The sequence below is a fragment of the Podarcis bocagei genome (assembly GCF_964188305.1).
Source record: "Podarcis bocagei genome assembly, chromosome: 18".
NCBI classification, from domain to species: Eukaryota; Metazoa; Chordata; class Lepidosauria; order Squamata; family Lacertidae; genus Podarcis; species Podarcis bocagei.
This window is the reverse complement of record NC_138144.1, coordinates 12,306,986-12,326,905: the sequence shown is the minus strand read 5'-3', so window position 1 is coordinate 12,326,905 and position 19,920 is coordinate 12,306,986. Positions and strand designations below refer to the sequence as shown.

The window sequence follows — 19,920 nt, the reverse complement described above, 5'->3', positions numbered from 1 at the left end:
TCCCACACATTGCTGTGCTGGTTGTGGGGGCTGGAGGGTGGTGGTTCTGCAGAGCCGGTGAGGAGGAAAAAGTAAGGGGACCCCCAAGACGAGGGAAGGGAAGGAGGGTCTCTGGTGGCTGGAGGGGTTTGATCTGTGGGGTGCAAGCTGAGTATGGGAGAAATGGGGGGAGGGTGGTTAGTGGGCAGAGCAGGATTCTTGCCCATGGCCAACCTCAGGCAAGCAGCGGCGATGACGACTGCGGCGAGTGCTAAGCTGTTCCCTGTCCTGATACAGCAGCTCCCTCCAAAATTCCTGTTTTTAATTAAAGCCATGTGACTCAGACCATGTGACTCAGGATTCTTTCTCCTGTTTTGTCCCCCCAACAATCCTATGAGGTAGGTGAAGCTGAGAGCCAGCGACTGGCCCCCAAGGTGGGGCTACACAACTGAGTTGGGTTTTGAACCCAGGTCTCTCCCAGGTCCACTGCCTCTCATTCCATATTGTCTACACCGCCCAGCAGAGATGGCTCAAAAGGACCGGCCAACAAGCTGCCACTTGGCTATGATAGCTCAGTCAGGAGACTTAATCTCAGGCTTGCAGGTTTGAGCCCCACATTGGGCAAATGGTTCCTGCATTGCAGGGGGTTGGACTAGATGACCCTTGGGGTCCCTTCCAAATCTATCATTCTATGGTTCTCTGAACATTTACTTTCGGGCAAAGCAAGATTCTAGTCCTGTTTTGAAGACAAACTTGTATTTATTCCCAAAGGTCTACTAAGATTCAAGTCCTCAGCGTTCTGACTTAAAGGGCGGATTTGCAGACATCCCATAATCTCAAAAGTACAGACCAATGGGAGGGGGGAATGCCCTCCCTGCATCTTTGCCCCACTGGCTTCCTCTGGGAGGTGGGCAAACCCATCCTTCCTCCTTGGCAGAGAAGTGGGGCCCTCTCTGGCTGTTGGCTCTATAGGGTGATGCCGTGCACCCTCTGTGGAAAAAAGCCACTCCGCCATCACTGCCCCCCCCCCTTTGCAGATTAAACCTCCAGGAGCGACAATGTCCTTGGGACAAGCATGTCACCACCTCCTGGGGAAACACAGCACAGGAATGCGACTGCTGTGGGGCATGTGCATTGGCTGCTCCACTGAGGATCAGGCCCTGCCCCCCCCCCCGTCTTGGTCGGGATCTTTCTGGGGGTTTCAGAGGAGCAACAGTCAACCCCGGGACCTGTGTGCAAAGCCAGGTGCTTGTCCACCAAGCTTGTCTTTGGAAACAGATTCTGGTTCTCATGGTCTTAACACAAAGCTGTGGAGTCAGGTTCCATATTGTCTGCACAGGCCAGCAGCAGCTGTCCAGGCTTTCAGGCAAGGAGATGTCAGGAATCAAACCCAAGACCTTCTGCTTCTACCCCAGGGAGACACGTCCTGCTCAAGCCACCAGCCGCCTCCCCCCTGTAACTGCAGCCCCCCCCCGACTTGCCCCTTGCCCTCCACTGTGTGGTGCCAAAACCGCAGGTGGGACCAGCTTGGAAGCTGCAGCTATGCAGCCGTGATGGCTGCACTCACCCTCCCCTCTTGGAGACAGCAAATGCTTCTGAATGAGACCAGGATGGGATAGTAGAGCCTCCAAGCCCAGGGGCAGTCTACCACTGAATACTAGACAATGGAAAACAAGCACTGGGCAGTGCCTGGCACTCGGGTCCTGCTTGGTGGCTTGCCCTTTGACCACATTGTCTTCTATGGACCCTCCAGCTCCAGAGGCAGTCTCTCAATTCCTAGGTGCTTAGATGTCACTGCAGAGAGCCTCTCTGGCCTGATCCCACAACCAGGCTCTTCTCATGGAACCTCCAGGCCCACAGGCAGTCCATCGGGATCCCAAGGTTCCCTGTGAGGACAGGGCCCTGGGCTGGATGTGGTGTGGGGCTCTGTGCACCCAACAGGCTCAGACGCGGCCCATGCCTTCCGTTCCCAGATAGTAAACTTTGCTAAATGTGTTCTGAGTTTACAGCTGCCCTGAAATAAGTACAACCAGACACAGCGGGACGTTGAACATTCTCTGGGTTAAAAAGGAGGCCAGAGACCCTGTCCCTCGTCCCCCACCCCACCAGTCTCGGCTGCTGGATCCGTGGCAACATTTGTTGGTCGGGGGGGGGCTGGTGGGGGGCTTGGTGCCTCCTGGGCTGGCACATACGGGGCAAGGGCCTTCACACCCCCTAGTGAGATGCACCTGATTCACTCCTGGACCTGCAGTTCCATAGAAACAGCACTTTATAACCGCAATTCGACCAGACAAGGAAAGCTTCAAATTCGACCAGACCTCTAAATCTTTTTTCACTTCTGTCCAACATTTCTCATAGTTATCTTTAAGTAAATTCATATTTTTAGCTGTCATGTTAATCCCCAAGTACTTCACTTTCTTTACCAGAGTTAATCCTGTCTCATTCTGAAACCTCTCTTTTTCGATAGCTGTTAAATTTTGACTTATTCAATTTGAATCCTGCTACTTGACCAAACTCTTGAATTAATTCTAATACCCTTTTAGTACTAGATTCTGGCTCTTGTAACGTAAGTACCAGATCATCTGCAAATGCTCTCAATTTGTACTGTTTAGCTCCGACCTGTACCCCTTTAACCAGCTGGTCCCTTCTAATCATATTCATATCATATTATATAATTTGTGAAACTTCAATAAAAATCTTTTTTTAAAAAAAATAGAAACAGCACTGTAGAGTTGGGAGGGTCCCCCAAGGGTCATCCAGTCCAACCCCGTGATGCAGTGCTTTCAATGCATTCTCTATGCACACAGAGCAGGTGGCCAAGCTGCCCCTGCACCACCCTGTGAACTCCTGCCTGGGTGCAGTTAATTTGGTCCTGCTATTTAAGCCAGAGAAAGGCATGGGGGAGAAAGGAGCAGACACAATCATTTGGGCTCAAGGCAGGAAGAGGAGAGATGCAGCAAAGCCCCCTCCCCAAAGCCTGCAAAATCATAGAATGGAAGGGACCCCCGAGGGTCATCCAGCCCAACCCTCTGCAATGCAGGAATCTTTTGCCCAACATGGGGCTCGAGCCCACGACCCTGAGATTAAGGGCCCATCTAGCCCAGCGCCCTGTTCCCACAAGGGCCACACAGACGCCAGCTTTCCATTGCAGAAGGGTGCCAGTTCAATTCTTGACAGCAGCCCCAGAAAGAAGGGTGAGGGCTTTTTACAATTTCTGGCCTGCTCCTTCACTGCAAGAGGTAGCCCAGGACAGAACGACAGCTCTGTTGGTGGGAACCTGGTGCTGACAAGGCCACAGTGGCCGGTTCAATCCCCACAGGGGGACAGCTGCATATTCCTGCCTTGCAGGGAGTTGGACTAGATGACCCTCGGGGTCCCTTCCAACTCTACGATTCTGTGATGCCAATGTGTGTGGTGAGCTCAAATGTGCCAGAAGCTTCCTGATGGAGAGGATGTCCTGATTTTTATAGGAGAAATGCTGGAGGGGCTGATGGAATCAAGGGAGCCTCACCCAAAATAAAATAATTTGGTGTTTTAAGAGGCCAAGATGCCAAAAAGGAGCTGCAGGGCATGGCAACATTGCGGGGACAATCTCCCCCCCCCCCCGCTGCAATCCTGTGCCCTAATAAGGTCACACTTGTTTTGGACCTGATATGGACCCCCCACCCGCTTGCCAGCACCCCCCACTCTTCCATCTCCAGGGGTCCAGGCATGAAATGTAAGCCGGGAGATGATTGCAAGGCCCCCCAAGGAGAGCAGCAAGCGGAGACCCACGGGCCAAAAATAGTGGGGGTTTTGGGGGGGGTATGCTAGGAGTGGAAGCGCAGAGATTTGGCCAAAATGCTAGGAAGGGCAAGGCATCCAGAGGCAGGCGAGACAGACGAGGAGGCCGGCAGCCCAGGAATCTGACCCCCACCCCAGGGACAAATTTAGCCCCGTCTGCGTGCCCAGAATAAGGCACCCTAGGCCCACTCCAGCGCACAGTGGTGCTCCAGCCACAAACCTAATCCTCCCCCCTGTGTGCACGAAGAAACACCCCTCTGGCTTTTAATAAACACTGTTTGTAAATGGAGCCTGGCCTAAAATTAACGCCGACCTCCTCCCCTCCTCAGAGATCTGGGTCTTTGCAGACAAAAGATGCACAGCACCCCCCCCCCTCAGATGTCTCTGGAGCGCATGGAAGTGCCCGGGCTGCCCCCTAAAGGGCAGTGGTGGGCATTGCAGCTGGCACTGCTGGAGCCAAGACACCTACATTGCAGCAGGTTGGGCTGGATGACACTCGGGGTCCCCCTCAGCACCCCGCTTCTATGAAAAGGGCGCAGTGCTCTGTGCATGGGGATCAGGTCTATTGCAAGGAAGTACAAGAGGGGAACTCGGACAATCTGGGGGTTTAGAGGCTCCCCTCTTTCTTCCTTCTCTCTCTTTCTTCTCCCTTACACACACACACAAACACTCTCCACAGAATCACACCCAAGACAACATGGTCTAGCACCTTTGTAAGCTGCCTTCTCCCCTCCATCAAGAATGCCAAGTCCAGCCCCAAACGAAAATCTCAAAAACCCTTTATTGGCCGTCCAACCTCAGCCCCGGCTGCTGCTGCTGCTAAGAAGACGAGTTGTGTCCCCAGGACCAGGAGAGAACTCGATCTGCAATCCATGTTAGACGGATATGAAAACAGGGGGCCCAGACAGCTGCTGCATGGAGTGGCTGGCCGGGCCAAGGCAGAGATTGGGGGGGGGGTCCCCCCTTCAGGATCTCAATTGAGACCAGATCACTGCACCGCGATGGCTTCCGTCCTGCCTTAAAAACCGTAAGGGTCTTTTGATTTGATAGATGGCCGCTTCCTGAGAGGCGATGATTGCCCTCCTTTGGAGAAGAGGGGCCATTTTGTGCTGCACAAAACCCCATGGGGTGATGTCAACTGGGGTTTGCTCCCTGCCCCCCCCAAAATACCCAGCATTGAGAACAGCTTCAAATGAACGGTTGTGCAAACTGCATCAAACCTGCACTGCTAAATTGATACACAGAGCTAAGATTTGGGGCTTAAGATCGATTCCGAAGGGTGTCAAAGCAAGAATAGGAATAATTTTAGCCCCATGGAAATCAGAGAAATGGAGGGAAGGAAAAAGGAGCCCCCCTCCCCCGCTGCAATAATGTGTGCAGCCTTCCATCAGACGCTGTGCGCTGCGGCTGGAGCTCTCACGAGGCAGCAAACCCAGGGGGTGCCTCTGCGATTGAGTGTCCCCTGCAGGAAAATTGAGGAGAAGGGGCTGCAGCAGAAGACACAGGGCAGGGCAGCACTTTCCTGTCTTGCCTTCAGCAACTCTGCTTTAGACTTCTACAAGAGCCCTGGATCTGACTGATCTAGGCCAGGGATCCACTTGGAAGTGGCAGAAAGCCCGGAGCCTGACTGCAAGTGGCAGCAAACTCCAGCCCCCGCCCAAGGGCAGGAAAGAATCAGAGCTCCAAACCAATTGTTAAAAGCACAATCCTTTTCCTTGCAAACTATATTTTCTCGGGGGGGGGGGGAGCAAAGGAGTCAGATGGGTTTAGAGAAATTTTGTTTGTTGGGACTCTGGGGGTGGGCCAAGGAGGGAATCAGGAAGCCGAGAGACCCCCTTCCCTCCAGAACCAGGAGGACCCCCCCCCACTCCCAAGGCTATTTCTACAAGCAGGCCGCCAGGCAGGACTTGCAAGTGCCCCCCAGCCGGGAAGCGGGCAGGGGGAGGTCTCAGCAGGACGAGGGGGGGCTGGTGGGGTCGGCGGCAAGACCCTTGCTGGCCAGGAAGGCATCCTGCCTGGGATTCCGGCCAAGGAAGCGGAGCAGCATGTCGGAGGCATCGAGGGAGCCGCCGGGACGCAGGATGCAGTTCCGGTAGTCCATGCCCACCTAGAAAGGAGCCAGAGAGAAGCCGGGTCAAAATCAGAGACTCAAGAGTTGGAAGGGGCCCCCAGGGGTCATCCAGCCCAACCCCCGGCAATGCAGGAATCTCAGCTCAAGCATCCAAGACAGGCGGCCCCTGAAACACCTCCAGGGAAGGAGAGTCCAGAAGCTCCTGAGAAGCCGTGCAAGAAGCTGCCACTTCCGGGACATGCAGTGGGAAAAGCAGCGGGTGCCGAGGCTCCGCCTTCTCCGGCATAAAAGTGTTTGCACACTGCTGATTTCTCCCCCCCCCCCACTTTTCTACTCTTTTTATTTCTTTCTGCCCCACTTTTTATGCTTTTATTGTACCTAGGGGGAAAGATATTGTTTTGTATTTTTCTCTTCTAACCTTAATAAAATTTATTTATATAAACTTCCCTGCTCAGAGAAGTTTTTAATGTGTGACATCTTAGTGTATTTTTTGTCTTTGTGGAAGCCGCTCAGAGTGGCTGGGGAAACCCAGCCAGATGGGCTGGGTACAAATAATAAATTATTATTATTATTATTATTATTATTATTATTATTATTATTATTATTATTTTGTTGTTTGTTGTTTTGTTGTTGTTATATATAAAAAATGCATAAGGCTGTTTCATATAACTTCATAAAGTTAAACATGGTTGTCCATTCACCACTGTTAACTGTAATAGTCCTGGTGGAGTAGAAGGGTTTTCACTTTGATCCCCAGTGGCAGGGAGTTCCCCGGGACCCAGTGCTTGGCGAAGGCCATTCCAGGCTCTTGGCTGGCAGGTGAGCGACACAGGCAGCTCTGGTTGCCTATGCACAAGCAGCAGAGGCTTGAAGGACGAGAGGCGATGGGAACAGAGGGCTCCCTGCCTACCTTGTGGTTCATGACGCCTTCTTTCTTGAAGCGGGTGTAGAACATGTCCATGGAGTAGACCTCGCTCCAGAGGTAGCCGTAGTACTGGGCATCGTAGCCCCCTGCCAGGTGGCCAAACGTCGCCGGCATGTTCGTACCTTGCAAGGGGCAATGCAGGGAGAAGGTTAGGAGAGCCTTGGGGGACCCTTCCCTTAGACACAGAATTGTCGGGTTGGAAGGGACCTCCAAGGGCCATCTAGTCCAACCAATAGTCTGCGTGGGGCATTGCATCTCCATGGGAAACAGCCCAAATCCCACCACAGAATCTCCCTGGAAGAGAAAATGTAATGGAGAAAAGGAGGTCAGTGAGGACTAGAACCTACAGGTGGTGCTTCTATGGTTTGGCATTCCTTTGTGACACACACTCTGACTACGTGGATGGTCTTCCTTCACTGGGACTCGGCTGCTTTCACCCTCTGCAACGAAACTTCCCCTACGTGCCCATTTTGCGGTTTAGTTCTCCATCTTTTCTTTTCCATGCGTCATTCTCACGGACCCACACCATGAAAGGATATGATAATAGAACTTTGACCAAAAGGAAACATTGGAATGGCAAAAGGAAAAAAAGTCAAGGAAGACTAAAACAAGTAAAAACAAAAGATTGCCACCCAAGACCAAAGAGGAGGATAGCATCAGGCCCCATTGGGATTAAGAGGGCAGGTGAAACCTTTCAAAGCGGCACGGAATCTGACCAGATTTCTAAACTGCACTGATCTTGACCAGATTTAGCTGTTCCCCGCAGCCTCCTCTGCCCGCTACCTGGGGTTGCAGGGACGCCCAGGATCTTGTCACACTGCCGGGCGTACTCCTCCGCAGGGTCGGCGTCCATCTGTGTGTGCAAAGCCTGGTCAACCTTGGCCAGGACGATCTGCCGCAGGTTGAAGAGTCCTGGGGAGAGAGGAGGAGGAAAAGGAGAAAGTGGGGCAGGGGGCTCTGGGGTCCCCATCCCCTGCCCCAAATATGGCCAGGGAGCCTTTTGGCCCATCCAGTTCTGGGGGGGGGGGGGAGCCAACAACTGAATTAAACCAAAGGAAGGTTCAAAAAGCTAAGAACAAAGGCTAGAGGACTCGCTTTGGGTTAGGAACTTCCTGGTTCCCAGAAACTGTGTGTTGCCTTCTTTATGAAGAGGAGTCTGGGATGCGGGAGCTGATTAACTAATAAATAAATAAATAAATAAATAAATAAATAAATAAATAAATAAATAAATAAATAAATAAATAAATAAATAAATAAAGCTAGCAAAATAAACTATTAAATAAATAAATAAATAAATAAATAAATAAATAAATAAATAAATAAAGCAAAATAAACTAATCAGTTTTGCATGTATTGCCTAAACACCGGCTTCTGGGTTAAAGGGGATATTTCCTTGCTTATCTGTATGGTGCTGCTATTATGCATCAAAAGGATTTAATTTGAATTAGTACACACATACATATGTTTTAAATGGAGAAAGAAAGCTAATGGATAGTTCAGCATCCAAGATTCTTTCCCAGCAAGTTATTTTTTATTGATAAGCTTTTGATCCGGGAGAGCTCAGTCAGTAGAACCTGAGACTCTTAATCTCAGGGTTGTGGGTTTGAATCTTGCGTTGGGCAAAATATTCCTGCCTTGCAGGGGGGTTGGATGGATGACCCCCCTGGGCCCCCTCCAATGCTACGATTCCAGGCATGCTTTTGCAGGTGTTATTGCTCCTTCCCATGCAGCCACCTGGGGACGCTGCCTACCTGTGTTGGCCTGTCGGGACTTGATGAGCTTCTCCAGCAGCTGGTCTGGGATGGGCATGCCGTTCTTGTAGTGCGTGGACATCCGCCGCAGGGGCTCCTTCTCCCACACCCAGTTCTCCAGCATCTGCGATGGAGCCTCTACGAAGTCCCTCTCCACGTGGGTCCCACTGAACATGGCAAAGTCCGCCTGTCCAAGGGCAGAGAAGAAGCGGCTGAGCAAAGGGCTGCAGGACTGTCCTCAAAGTTACCCAGTGAGCTTCCTGGCTAAGGATTTGAACCCTGGTCTCACTCAGGCCTCATTTAATCGACACCACAACACTGTGAGGCAGGTTGGGGCTGAGAGAGAGGCTCTGACTAACTCCAAGGTTAGTCATTAAGCTTCATGACCAAGGTGGGGGAATTCGAACCCCGGTCTCTCCCAAGTCTTTGTCCTGTTTTCATCCCTAGAACCATGTGAGGCAGACTAGGCTGAGAGGTCACACAGTGGGCTTCAAGGCTGAGTGGGGGGGGGATTTGAGCTCTGGTCACTTCCAGGACCTAGTCCAACACTCTAACCACTATGTGACGCTACCGTGGGGGGCCACCTGCTATGGATACTTGTGTACCTGCATGGGGTTGGACTAGATGACCTTGTGATGTACCTTCCAACTCTGCCATTCAATACTTGGCAATCATTTTTAATGATTCCTACACCCTGTTTCACACGTCTTACCCAACAGGCAACACTAAATCACACTAATTTAGCCCAAATACCTTTCCAATCCCAGGTTGCTTCACCGCTTTCTAGCACCCCTCATTTTCAAAGGTTGGAAAATCCAGCAACTTGACCTCGGACCCATTTTCCAGCCCAGAAGACCGAGGCCAAGGGCTCCCGGGTCGGCCTCTCACCTGCGAGCAGAGCTGGTGCATGACGTGCCCAAACTCGTGGAAGTAGGTCTCCACCTCGTCGTGCTGCAGCAACGAAGGCGCGTCCTGCGTGGGCTTCGTGAAGTTGGCCACCATGGCTGCCACCGAAATCTGGCGGCTGCCGTCGGGGAGAAGGCAGCCGGGCTGCAGACCAAAGCAGGCTGCGTGGCCATACTTCCCCTCCCTGCTCCGGGGACAAAGGAGAGCCTGTGGCAGAGCAGCCGGCTGGGCTGGGGGTCCCTTCCCACGATGCACTTCTGATACTCTCTTGGGGCTGGAGCCTCCGGGGCCAAGGACAGTCTATCTGGACTCCAGCTGGACTTTGGCCCGAGGCGGCAGCCAGGCTCTTCCTTGCGAGGCCTCCTGGGATGGCAGAACCTCTCTGCCCTGGGGAACCAGAAGGCGGGGACGGCAGCTGGGGACAGGGCTGGTGTGCTCAGGACCCCTTGCGGGCTTCTGGACTGATTGCTAGATTTTATTTCTTTGCCAATTCCCATCCTGATGAATCCCTAACCTTTTACAACCATTAACTGGTGAACATGTAAAATAACATCCTAAATGCAGCACAAATCTTAGAAAATAAGTAACAAATCATCAGTGAAGCAATTACAAATCACTGATGAAACAATTGCTGTTTAGCTATTAACAGAGCAACCAAAATTCTTCCCTTGGAGGGCATCTGGTCGGCTACTTTGGGACCAGGGTGCCAGTGGCGGGTGTCTTCGGATGCCTTGAAGGAGCCTCCAGCTCCAGAGGCAGTCGATCTGGAATCCTGGGTCTTTGGGGGCACCTGGCCACTGTGAGGACAGGAGGCCAGGCCGGCTGGGCCCCCTTCGGGTCTGGTCCAGCAGCAAAGCTCTTTTCTGGAGCCTCCAGCTCCAGAGACAGCAACTCTGGATTCCTCTGTTCCATGGGCATTTTGCTGCTGTGAGGTCAGGATGTTGGGCTGCTGGGCTGATCCAGCCCCCGGGTTCTTACTATGGAGCCTCCAGCTGCAGAGGCAGTCTACCCAGATTCTTTGGCTCTACGGGCTGCTGGCCCATGAAGACTAGAAGCCCTGGACCTGGGACCTTCTGCACACTCTTTGACCCTTCGCCCCCTGGGACTCACCTTGGGTAGAGGTCGAGGTAGAACTTCCCGACGGCCTGGCCGGAGTGGGCGTCCTGCACGGCGTAGAGCTGGACGTCGGGGTGCCAGGCGGGAGCCCCCTCCTCCAGGCGGAAGGTGAGCCCCAACAACTCCTGGTAGATACCCAGCAGGCCGGCCGTCACCACCTCCATGGGGAAGAACTCCTTGAGAAGGTTCTGGTCCACCTGGTAAAGCGTCTCCTGAACCCGGTTCATGTAGAAGCGCAGGTCCCAGGCATGGAGGCAACCGTCAAAGGGCAGGCCGCGCTGCTCGCACTCCTGGCGCTTCAGGGACAGCATCAGGGCCCGCTCCTGCTCACCCAGCACGCGCAGCTTGGCCGCCAGCTCATCTACGGGGGGGGGGGGAGAGTGCGGGAGGGTTGCAGGGTCCCCGGGAGTCATCCAGACCAACCCTGTGCTGGGCAGGAAGCTCGGCCGAAGAACCACAGACACCCCAGGGTCCACAGAACCCCAGAATGGAAGGTTGGGGGACCCCCAGGGGACATCTAGACCCACCCCCTGCGAGGCAAGAATCTCAGCAAAAGAATCCCTGATGGAGAGCTGCTTAAAATCCTCCAAAGCAGAGTCCACCACCTTCTGAATCCGTTGGTTCGGGTCCTGCCCTCCGGAGCAGAAAAGAAGCTCCAGGCAGGGGTCTGTGAACCTCCTCTGGCTTTCAAAAATAACTATTGTTAATAAAGAATTTAAGTCAAAGGTTTTCTAAACACGCAAATAAGAAACACAAACAATGGAGAGACTTCCTTGCACCTATTGGAAGGCCGCTCCTTCCTTGGAGGTTTTTCCAGATTCTTTAGCGGAGATTCCTGCCTTGCAGGGGGTTGGGATAGATGACCCCCTGGGGTCCCTTCCACCTCTGCAGTCCTAGGAGACCCTTCAACCGCCCCGCTTTCTTTGGGGCTGAAGCCATGTACTCGCCATCTGCAGAAACGCCATACCCAGGAAAGCGGCCACCGTCTGGCAGTCCTTGGCCATGTTCATCTCCAGGACGAAGTCGGCGTGCGTCTCAAATCCCAGCAGAGCCGCCTTCTTCGCCCGCAGATCCACCAGTTCCTTCAGGATCAGGCAGTTCTCCTGTGGCAACCGGAGGGAGGGGGGAGGCGGTGAGGCAGCCAGGGGGGGAGACTGCAAAGGAGCCCCTTTTATTCCCCCCCCCTTTCAGAAAAGGCCTTTATCATCAACTACATGGAGAAACAGGCATTCTGAGAAATGTAAGGAAACACGAGGCTGCAGCAAAACCCTCAACAAAGAAAATGGAATCGTGCAGGGAGGTTTTCCTCCCTGTATCGTAAACTCGAACTCGTGACATGCAAGGAAGCGGAACGCCAGGAGGGTCAGGGCGGGCGAAACGGCACAGGGTCCATCTGCGGAACTCACTGCCACAGGACACCAACTCAGACGGCTTTTAAAGAGCGAGGGACAAAATTTGGATTGCAAGTTTGCTGAAATGAGTCCCTGCCGAGTTTTCATGTGACAGCAGAGATATGCAGGGAGAAAGGGAGCCGTTCTCTGAGCAGAGAGCAGAAAAGGCGTTTATTTGTTTGGTTTGTGCTGCCTTCTACCTCCTTGCAGCGGGAGTTGAACTGCTTCTCCACCAGCCTCCGCGTCTCTGGAACGTGGCACTTCTTCATCAGGGGGAAATAGTGGGGGTACTTCAGGGTCACCTTCAGGTTCCCCTCCTCCGTCTTCTCCAGGGAACTCAGGAAGTCCTCAGGGAGACCCCCTGCAAGGAAGGACAAGGGCACCCATGGGTGGCGGGCAAAGGGGCCCATGGGGTGAGCCTCACAGAGGACTAGACGCTTTAACTGTACAAGTTTCATGTGAGGATTGCAGGCTTCATGGCGCCTGGCGTCCATTATTGGGTTACTGGGATTATTTTATTATTACGCTATGCACTGATGCTTTTATACACTTAATCTGCTTCTGGAGATTGTATCCTCTGAAAAATGACAAAATGAAACTGTAATATAATGGCGAGTACTTGGCAATCATTTACCCTTTCTAAGCAAATTAACATTAATCTGTGATCTAACAACAAGTATTTAAAATTATTTCTATGCATACCTGGGAGGAACGGTTGAGAAAATTATTGGGCCTGGCTTTGAGTTGGAAGGGACCCCCGAGGGTCATCCAGCCCAACCCCCTGCAAGGCAGGAATCTTGCCTAAGGTGGGTTTTGAACCCACAACCCCAAGATTAAGAGTCTCCTGCTCTACCGAATGAGCTATCCCAGATATGTAGAATCATGGAAAGGTAGAGTTGGAAGGGAACCCCAAGGGTCATCTAGTCCAACCCACTTTGCCCCCAATGGCACCCAAGGGACACCCGTTGCCCCGCCCTTACCCAGCTCTTCCCGGGAGAAGGGCAGGATGGTCGTGTCCTCGTTGAGGTTCTTGTTGAAGTCGATGCAGAGGACGCTCAGCCTTTTTTTTATCTCTTTGATTTTCTGGGCGAAAGGGGGAAATGGGGTTGGAGGCAGGAAAGGCCCCGAGCCGAGTTGGCTTCCCCCCAACAACTCCCCCCCCCCCCGCCCGCACCCCTGGTTCCCGATCCCACGTATTCCCACGATCCACGCAGGGCAGTTTACTCGCTAAAAGGCCTCCCGTGAATCCACGAGAGGAAGAAGGGGTCCCTCGTCTCAGGCTGTGCATCATCTTCCCAGGCCTCTTTCGACCTGACAGGGGCGTCCCTCCAGCCCCGGTGGGATGAGAGAATGGGGGGCTGGAAGGGACCCCAAGGGTCATCCAGTCCAACCCACTGCAAGGCAGGAATTGCAGCGTTCGGCCAGCTCCGTTCCCTTCGCTTCCAAGCCTCCCCAAGAGGAGCCACGGATTTGCCTCTTGAGTCCAGCAGTACCCCTGGTAGACCCTCAGGGCCCCCCCCCGGGCAAATGTCTCCCACCTCCTGCGTCTCCTCGGGGAGATGGAGGCCACTCCGCCGGCCCAGCCTGATCAGACGCTCAAGGTATCTCTTCGCTTCCGGCTTCAGGGAGGTGTTCTCCAGCTTCTCCTGTAAGGAAGCAACAAATCAAATAATTACAATGGTACCTTGGTTCTCAAACTCCAAAAACCCGGAAGAAAGTGTTCTGGTTTTCGAACGTTTTTTGGAAGCTGAACATGCAATACAACTGTTGGCTATTGTTTCTGGGGATCCTGCACCAATCAGAAGCCGTGCCTTGGTTTCCGAACATTTCAGAAGTCAAACAGACTTCACAAACGGATTAAGTTTGGCACTTTTGTTTTTGCTATTTATTTTGCATTTTTGTTTTTGAGCCTTTTTGGGTTCATTTGTTTTGCTGACTGTGTGGAACCCAGTTCAGCTCCTGATCGACTGTGTCTCTGCAGAAATGGATAAAAGCCCCCCTTCCAAACAATGACTGTCATCAGTGCAGGTAAGAAAAAAATTAATTTTCATTTTTATCATCTGCAATACTGTCTTATTTATTTTATAGTACAGTACATTGATTATTGCTTTCATTTTATGGATCAATGGTCTCGTTAGATAGTGAAATTCATGTTAAATTGCTGTTTTAGGGGTTGTTTTTAAGGGATTAATTTGTTTTGCATTAATTTCTATGGGAAAGCATGCCTTGGTTTTGGAACGTTTTGGTTTTGGAACGGACTTCTGGAACGGATTAAGTTTGAGAACCAAGGTACCACTGTATTACTAATAATAATTGTTGTTGTTATTATTTCACCTCTAAACCACTTAAAGCAGTTCAGAAAATAGGCCAGGACTTACAACAATGGTAATAACAGCTATTATTATTAATTATTATTATTATTTCATCTCCATAAGGTTGAGAAAAGTTGGTCAGGAGCTCTGAGCCTACCCAGCCAAAGGGCGAAGATGGATCTTCAGAGGAGAGCTGCTTTGCAAACTGGATTTTCCAGGTTCACAGCCCACGCTCTGCACTGCTGCCACACACCAGCTCTGCCCCGAGGGCTGAGAGCAACACCTACACCCAGTTCACTTGATGCACCTGCAGATTTTAAAGCTCGTGGTAGGGCAAAACTTAATTTCTGTAAACGGAGCTGCAGCCTGAAGCCTACCAATAAAGCAAGACTCTAGTCCTCATGCTTCCATATGAAAAGCTGATTTAAACTTAATTTTTGCAAATTTCTTCAGGGAGGGGTCTTTAAAAAACAGGGTTTTGGGTGTGAGCAAATCTGCTTGTATTTTTGTGGTTGACCAAGAAACACCAAAACTGCTTCTGGAAAACCAAAGAACATCCATTTTACCATCTGAAAAGTTTATGGAACGCAAAACAACAAACAAACATAATACCATATAACTCCCAGACTCAGCAAATATACAGCAATCATTTTTAGAGAAATTTTACTTCCTAAGTATCCTCTTTGCCTTCTAAAAATGTCAGGTAAAACCAAGTAATTCTAATAATAAATAATTTAAATAATCTACCATATAACTCCCAGACTCAGCAGTCATTTTTAACGATTTCTATGTATTGGACAACATTTAGCTAGGCAACTCTAGGTTAGATGAAGAAGCACCAAAACATCTTTCGGGAAACCAAAGAATTTCCGTTTTCCATTTTACCTTCTGAAAAGGGAAAATAAGAATATCTTTCAATTTCCCAATTCATGTTACAATTTTTTAGCACCCCTCATTTTTGGAAAGCTGAAATGCCTGACTTGTGTAACTCCAATATTTAGGCTAATGGCCAAATATAAATCAGTTTAATAAAAATTGATTGAGTGGTGGACTCTCCTTCCTTGGAGTTTTCTAAGCAGAGCTTGGGTGGCTTCTGTCAGGGATCCTTTGGCTGAGATTCCTGCATTGTGAGGGTTTGGGCTGGATGACCCCTGGGGGTCCCTTCTAGGATACAGATGCCTGAATAGCAAAACAGGCATCTGTGAGGCCTGACAGCACAAAAATGAGTTGGTTAAATTAATACAATTTAGTTTTACTTAGAAAGTTAGATGTGTGTAAAGTTTCATGGAAATAATTGCTTAGGACTTGCAGTTATATCGATATTATTTTTATTATCTGTTGTTCTCTAGCATTACCTGACCTTTTCTGCTGACTTGCTTAAGAAACCTGGAAGCAGAAAAGGTCAGGTAATGCTGGAGAACAACAGATAATAAAAATAACATCGATCTCTAATATAACTGCAAGTGCTAGGCAATTAATTATTTCCCCCAATAAATGTTGGAAATGTGAAGAAAAAGAGGGTACGTTCTTTCATATGTGGTTGAATTGTAAACTAATTTAAAAATATTGGGAAATGATTTATAATGAATTGAAGAAAATGTTCACGCTAACTTTTGTGAAAAACCCAGAAGCCTTTTTGTTAGGCATTTCAGGTCAAGATTTGCTGAAAGAGAAGAAAAAACTTTTCATGTATGCTACAACTATGGCTAGGATGTTGCTAGCACAAAGATCAGGCTTCCTCAACCTCAGCCCTCCAGATGTTTTGAGACTACAATTCCCATCACCCCTGACCACTGGTCCTGCTAGCTAGGGATCATGGGAGTTGTAGGCCAAAAAACATCTAGAGGGCTGAGGTTGAGGAAGCCTGACAAATAAGGAAAAGTGCTGAAATATCAGCTAAAGAAGAATGGCAAGGGAAACTGACGGAATACGCCAAAATGGCAAAACTAATGGAAAGACAAAGACAATAGAGATTTTGAGAAAGAATGGGAACCATTTATATAAACTTTACAGAATCAATGTAAAGAAATGGACTCACTTGCAAGGTTTGATTAAACACTTGCAATCAACATAGGAAATGTGAAATAGAAATAGGATGTTAAAATGATAAGAGAATAATAATTCCTTTAAAAATTTTAAAGAATAAGAAATAACCAATAAGCAGGGAAATATAATATGCCAAAAAACCAGAAAATAAAGTTGAGGGAAGTCACCGGGGGGGGGGGGTGTTGAGGATTTGTAATGTATTTTGTTTTTGAAATAATGGTTCTGAGGATGAAAAAAATGTAACATTCAATTTTTAAAAAAAAAAAAATTAAAAAAGAAACCTGGAGAGACCAGCCAGAGGGAGATGTCAAACTGGTGCCCAGAGAAGTCTCCATGGTTGCAACTGGGCAAGCGCCTGGCACCTGGGGGAGTTCTAGCACTGGTCCTGCCCCCTTCCCGCCCCACTTTGGGGCGCCGCCTGCATCCTGACCTGCAGCCAGATGATGCGCTGGTAGACGTCCCGCCGCATGCTCATCTCCACGTCAAACTCGGAGAGCTTCTTGTCGGCCTCAGTGCTGGCCGCACGAACCTCCTTGCAGGGAGACACGTGTTGCGGGAAGTCTAGCATGTTCCGCTGAACTGGGAGGGGAAGAGGGAAAGGTGGCTGTCAGGCAAACCTCTCGGCCCCCTACCCACCCATGCAGAGAGCACCCTGTGCCCCAGAGCTACGCTCACTTTGACTAACAATGGGGCTTTTAGTATCACGGCTCCAGCCCCCTGGAACCTAGTGCATTTCATTTCATTCTTGTCTCCTGTCCTCCATCCATAGAGCAAAAGGAGGATACCTCAGTCAGTACAGCAAGAGACTTTTCAGCTCAGGGTCATGGGTTCGAGGCCCAGCTTGGGCAAAAGGTTTCCTCCATTGCAGGGGGTTGGACTGGATGACCCCTAGGGTCCCTTCCAACAGTATACCTCCAGGAGGCTTGCACCATAAAAATACAAGATAGAAACACAATACACATACTAAAAACTAGAGCGAAAACATACAAATCAATACATAATTATATATCCTAACTGCCCGGAGATCTACAGATGAATAGCATACAAATTTAATTATTATTATTATTAAGAATCTTCCTTTCCCCCACCCCTTCCCACAAACACTTTTGAAAGGTTATTGTATCCTTAGCATCGGTTTGGCTCCTTAAGAATTGCATTGGATAAGGCAGATCCACACAAAGAAGAAGAAGAAGAGTTTGGATTTGATATCCCGCCTTTCACTCCCTTTAAGGAGTCTCAAAGCGCCTCACATTCTCCTTTCCCTTCCTCCCCGACAACAAACACTCTGGGAGGTGAGTGGGGCTGAGAGACTTCGGAGAAGTGTGACTGGCCCAAGGTCACCCAGCAGCTGCATGTGGAGGAGCGGAGACGCGAACCCGGTTCCCCAGATTACGAGACTACCGCTCTTAACCACTACACCACACCGGCTCTAAAGAATCCCCGTAACCGCAGCTTCTCCCAGTGCCGAACCTCCCAGCACTCCCAGCAAACTACAGCTTCCAGGACTCCTATTGTGTGGAAATGATGCGCCTTCAGCGCCCCCTCTGGACTTACCCGTGTACTCCACCTCCACGGCCGCCAGGGCGCCCAGCGTGTTCTCGTAGGAGATGTCGCCCTGCGCCAGGGCACCCACCGTGTCGTACACCCGCTTGGTCTTCTCGATCAGCTTGGCCGTAGCGTCCTGGATCTGTGCGGCCGTCAGGTCCCAGCGGAGGTGGCTGGCCGGGCACGGGGGGGCTGCAGCCTCCATGGCGCTGTCTGGGTAGGGAAGGGGCAGAGAGGGGGCTTTTTGTGTGCCACAACTGCAGCAAGAATTTTGTTAGCCAAAAATTGGAAGCTACAAGAAATGCCAACAGTGGAGGAGTGGCAGATGAAGTTGGTAGACTTTTTGGAGCTGGCTGACCTGACTGGAAGAATCCGCGATCAGAAGGAGGAGGAGGAGCATCAAGAAGAATGGAAGAAATTTAAGGACTATTTGGCTAGATATTCTAACATAATTTAAGTAGAACTACTTGTAAGTACCAAATTGGCCTAGGAGTAAAATAGATTGATTGTATAACATTATGGATTGAGAACATTATGAAAAGAAAGAAAGATATTAATGGAATAAGTTAATTCTATTTGAAAGTGGATATTGGAAAACTGCTAAAATGAGTATTATGGAAACACAGGGGGGATCTGAGGAAGTCACTTAACAATGTTATTTAAATTGGGATTTTAACAGTTAAGATATATGTTTGTTTGTCTATTGTATTGTTTTTCTTTTGTGTTTATTATAAATTTGGAAAACTTTTTTTTTTTTTGAAAAAGGGGGCAGAGGGGGGGCATCAAGCAAGCAGGAATGGTAAAATAAAGGGCTTCTCGCCACTGCCAAGGTTAGTAGGATCTGAATATCAGTGGCTGGGAATCTGCCGAACTCTCCGCCCCAGGAGGCACCCACCAGCCTAGACAGCTTAGAAACAGGGTGAGACAAATTCATGGAGAGGACAATGCCAGGATAGCTCTGCCGTGCCTCCAGTTCTGCGGAACTCCCTGCCAAAGGAAGCAGCAGCAGCCAGCAAACTAGACTGCTTTAAAAGAGGACTGGACAAATTCATGCCCTGTCAATGGCTCTTAGCCACAATATCTCTGCTCTGGCCTCCCCAGTTGCTTCTGAATCCCAGTTGCTGGAAACCACACAAGGAAGGGGAAAGTCGCTCTTGTGTTCAAATCCTGCTGGCTGAGTTCCCCTTTGGGGGCATCTGCTTGGCCCTGTGAGAAAAGGAACCTGGGCTACATCGCTCATGCTCGGCATCTGGTGCCCCTCAAGGGCTCAGCGGTGCCGGGCATAAGCCCAGAGCTCCCTCCCCACTCCCAGCCCCGGCCGAGCCTGGGCTGCTCCCCCCCCCCCTCTGTTCCTCTGCCAACTCCCAGGGCGGCAGGGAGGGTGCCAGCCAACCCCACCCAACCCAGGACGGGGCGCCAACGAGCGACCTGGCGGGAAAGGGAAGGCCCTGCGCCCCTCAAGCATAGCAGACAGATATCCAATCGGTGAACTGTGGAAAGACAGAGAGAGAGGTGGAAGGAAGGAGGCTTGTTGGCAGGCAAGGCTGAAATTCCCCCGGGCAAGTCCAGACGGGAAGATGGGGGGGGACCCCAGCCTTCCTGGCTCTGACCCCCCCCCGTCCCAGACCCCCCTTCCCGGCCTTCCTACTGCAGCTCCGACTCCGCTTTGCACCCCCAAAATCACCTGTCGGAGGAGCCATCCGCTTTGCTCGGCGGCGAGTCCTGCGGCTCCCGCTCAGCACATGGAGGCTTCCAGAGCAGAGGCAGGCGGGGGGGGGGAGGGAGCGGAGAGCCAGGGGGATTATGGGATGGGGCGGGGCCAATGGAGGCGGCCCCGCCCACCTCGACCTCAGAGGGCGGGGGGTTGTCGCCTGCTTTGCATGCGCAGATTTCCCCCATTGCAAAGCCCACAAGGAGAAAATCTCGTATAGAATTGGAAGGGACCCTGAGGGTCCTGCAGGAATATGCGCGCGTCCTTCCTTGAGAACCCTGAGGACAAGCAAGCTCTTCTTTTCTAAGGGAGGTGGCAGGCGGAAGGGGCCCTGCTTCTCTCCCTGGCCGCCCCTTCAGGGGCCCGCAAGCCTCTTTTCTTCAA

General features: G+C 50.8%; 1 protein-coding gene across 1 annotated transcript; it reads right to left on the bottom strand.

Annotated features, from left to right (window-relative positions):
* Positions 1 to 4,524: 4,524 nt before the first annotated feature.
* THOP1 (thimet oligopeptidase 1) lies at positions 4,525 to 19,644 on the bottom strand. Its single transcript, XM_081177488.1, has 13 exons — positions 19,510 to 19,644; positions 17,835 to 18,038; positions 16,711 to 16,859; positions 13,461 to 13,568; positions 12,903 to 13,005; positions 12,123 to 12,283; positions 11,499 to 11,634; positions 10,526 to 10,892; positions 9,398 to 9,599; positions 8,510 to 8,696; positions 7,542 to 7,670; positions 6,744 to 6,880; positions 4,525 to 5,869 (listed from the first exon to the last, which is right to left on the bottom strand). The coding sequence occupies exons 1-13, from the start codon at positions 19,523 to 19,525 to the stop codon at positions 5,711 to 5,713; spliced, it is 2,058 nt and encodes a 685-aa protein (XP_081033614.1). The 5' UTR covers positions 19,526 to 19,644; the 3' UTR covers positions 4,525 to 5,710.
* Between the last annotated feature and the right edge of the window lie 276 nt (positions 19,645 to 19,920).